General features: G+C 39.5%; 1 protein-coding gene across 1 annotated transcript; it reads left to right on the top strand.

The window, feature by feature from the left end:
* The first annotated feature begins 842 nt into the window (after nt 1-842).
* On the top strand, nt 843-2,729 carry LOC112509122 (4-hydroxyphenylalkanoate adenylyltransferase-like). The gene has a single exon (XM_025113987.1). The coding sequence runs from the start codon at nt 843-845 to the stop codon at nt 2,727-2,729; it is 1,887 nt and encodes a 628-aa protein (XP_024969755.1).
* Nucleotides 2,730-3,236: the final 507 nt, after the last annotated feature.

Here is a 3,236-nt window from a genome sequence, read left to right as displayed (position 1 = left end):
AATGACATCGGTTTAAAAACGATGTTATCCCGTTATTCTATTCCATTTCAAAGTCTTATTAACTTTAAATTTGTATATCATCTTATACACGACTTAAAATCACAACAAACTGTAAAATTAGCATCGAGAGAGAGAGAGAGACGGAGAGTAAAACAAAACATGAAACAAGATTGCCATTTTTAGGTTTTTAGTTTCAAAATCGAGATGTTTCTTACTGCATGCATCAGCGTTACGTATGGATGTATTACTTAACGGATAAATTATAAAATTGAAGTTTCGATATTTTAGCCGTTAACCCTGGAATAAAAGTAGTTGATTGGGTCTGCCGCCTGAGTATGTGGACGTTAACATGACGACGAAGATCTACAGTTACATTGGGATATCCTTGGAGAATATTATTTTAAGAAAATACTAAACAATTTTAGATTTGGGTAATATTCTGATGTCAAAATCGACGTCGTTCTCTTTAATTTTTTTGTATGAAACGACTTCTTTTCCATCCAAATTGGGTTATTTTCATTAATACCCTTTTACTTTTGCATAATTGATTTTTCCATCCCTAAAATATGTTTATTTCTTTCAAGTATTGGATTTTTGAAATTACAATGACTTTTTGAAACATTTTAGTTATAATCTGACCCCAATGGTATTTGCTTGAGAAATATGTTAACATTCTAGCATGAGTTAAATAGTACAGGGTGCTTGAGTGAATACCACATAAATCTAGGGAGTTGAAAATAAATAATACCAAAGTTGAAGGATCTAAATTACACTTTCGGTTTCTATATAAGAGCTGCCCGAACAAGCACTTGTTTAATGTACTACAACTAACAATAAATACAATGAGCTTTGAAAATTATGATCCTTATTTTCCTGACCAGGTGGTGGTTGATCAATACCTCCCGGTCTGGGCTAACCTTCCCTCCTACCGGTCCAAGCCGGCTTTCATTTGGGCCGAAGATGGTTCTTCCGGTTCACCAAAATGCTCGAGTCTCACTTACGAGGGGTTGAACTACTCGGTGCACTCGATCGCTTCCCAACTTGCACTATCCTTCCAAAGGGGTGATACGGTCGTCATCTTATGCTCCCCTGGGCTCGAGCTCGTTGAGATCCTATTTGGATGTCAACGGGCTGGACTTGTGGGAGTGCCGATCATCCCTCCAAACCCTACTTTTTCAAATGATAATCACCATCACCTTATTCGTGTTTTGTCTCAAACACGACCGAAAGTGGCTATCGCAGACCGAGGTTACATTGCGAACGTCCAAGAATACATCAAACGTTCTCGTCCTGAAAACCCCCTCGCTAATCTATTGCGAAATCTCGTATGGATATCTATGGAAAGTCTTAGGGAGGAAAATGTAAGCTATGACAAGAGCATACATTCATCGTATCAAGGTTGCAAGCAAGATGAGGTGTACTTGATTCAGTACACCTCTGGGGCAACCGGGATCCCCAAGCCTGTTTTGGTGACGGCAGGAGCAGCCGCTCATAATGTCAGAGTGGCTAGAAAATCCTACGATCTTCACCCAAACAGCATCATAACGTCATGGCTACCCCAGTACCATGATTGTGGGCTTATGTTTCTCTTATTAACAATCGTTTCGGGTGCGACTTGTGTGTTGACCTCACCCAACGCATTCATCAACCGGCCAAGGCTATGGCTTGAGTTGATAACCAAGTTTAAGGCGACTTGCACTCCAGTACCCTCGTTCACATTGCCATTGGTCGTCAAACGAGGCAAAGCTTCTGACGAACAACGCCTTCCCATAAACCTATCCACCATGAAAAACCTGATAATCATCAATGAACCGATATACCATGAAGCCATTAAGCAATTCGTGGATGTGTTCACCAAATTTGGTCTAAAACCTTCCTCAATTTCCCCATCCTACGGGCTAGCAGAGAATTGCACCTTCGTCTCGACAGCATGGAGATCAAGATTGCAAGAGGTTGATTTCCCTATCTACAAGAAGCTATTACCGAGTGCTAAACTTAGGTATGATGAAGAAGATGATGAAGAAGAACAAATCAACATATATATCGTCGATGAGGAAACAAACGAGCTCGTGGAAGATGGCTTTGAGGGTGAGATATGGATCGCTTCTTCCCCCAGCAATGCCTCCGGCTACTTGCACCACCCTTCTTTAACCCAAGAAATCTTTCAGAGTAGATTGAAAGGAAGCTTCAGCCAACAACACTTCATTCGAACAGGCGATAGAGGGATCATCAAAGGCACCGAAAGATTCCTCTTTGTCACAGGCCGATGTTCTGACATAATAAAACACGAAAACGGATTCGAAACTCATGCTCATTATCTGGAAACTGCAGCATATGAATCGTGCATGAGGTTTCTGCGAGGAGGGTGTATTGCAGCATTTGACATTGATGGGAGTATGATAGCGATTGTTGCAGAGATGCAGAGGAGTGGTGAGGAAGACGAGGGAATGCTGAGGAGGATATGTGAAGGGATAAGAGGGTTCACGATGAAAGAAGAGGGTATTGAGGTGGGGTTGATTGCGTTAGTAAAGAGTGGGAGTATTCCTAAAACAACATCGGGAAAGATACAGCGATGGCTTGCTAAAGATAGATTCATGAGGGGTGAAATGGGTGTGGTGATGGAGATGAAGTTCAGTGAAGAAGATGAGAGTTTAAAGAAAACTTTAGGGCAAACTCTGATGATACGTCAAAGTGAAAAAAGGAAGCCATTGTTATACAGTAATTTATGAATATGTGAAAGGCAACTCAACATGGCAATCTTAAGATAACCAAAAGATTTCATGGGTGTGCTCCTCGTATGCCCAATGAATCATCACGATGCATCAATAAATGGACAGTAAAAGTTTGATTATTATATATTAAAATGAAGAATTGATGTGTTCATTTGCCATAACGATTATTGGTTTCATTGAAGTTGTTGTCACATATGAAAAGCTTTCAGAAAATACAGATTTGGACATGTAAGTACTCGTTTGTTAAAACAATCACATGACAACTCAAATCGAAAATACAACAAAATTGGGTTTATTGGACACCCTAATTTTTAAGCGTCTCAATAGACTGTTTTATAGGACTTAATTTATATGACCAAAATATAAAACGTCCTATCTATAGGTGTTGTAATAAGTTTATATGACGTCAAGTTTTTTAGGACATTTTTAATACAAAGTGTCGCAATGGCAACTTTATAGAACACTTTTGAGAAAGTGTCCTATAAACTCAATTTTTTATAGGAC

The sequence above is a fragment of the Cynara cardunculus genome, assembly GCF_001531365.2.
Source record: "Cynara cardunculus var. scolymus isolate 2C chromosome LG 3, CcrdV1, whole genome shotgun sequence".
Taxonomy (NCBI): Eukaryota; Viridiplantae; Streptophyta; class Magnoliopsida; order Asterales; family Asteraceae; genus Cynara; species Cynara cardunculus.
The sequence above is the reverse complement of the archived record's forward strand: the minus strand, read 5'-3'. Positions and strand labels throughout refer to the sequence as shown.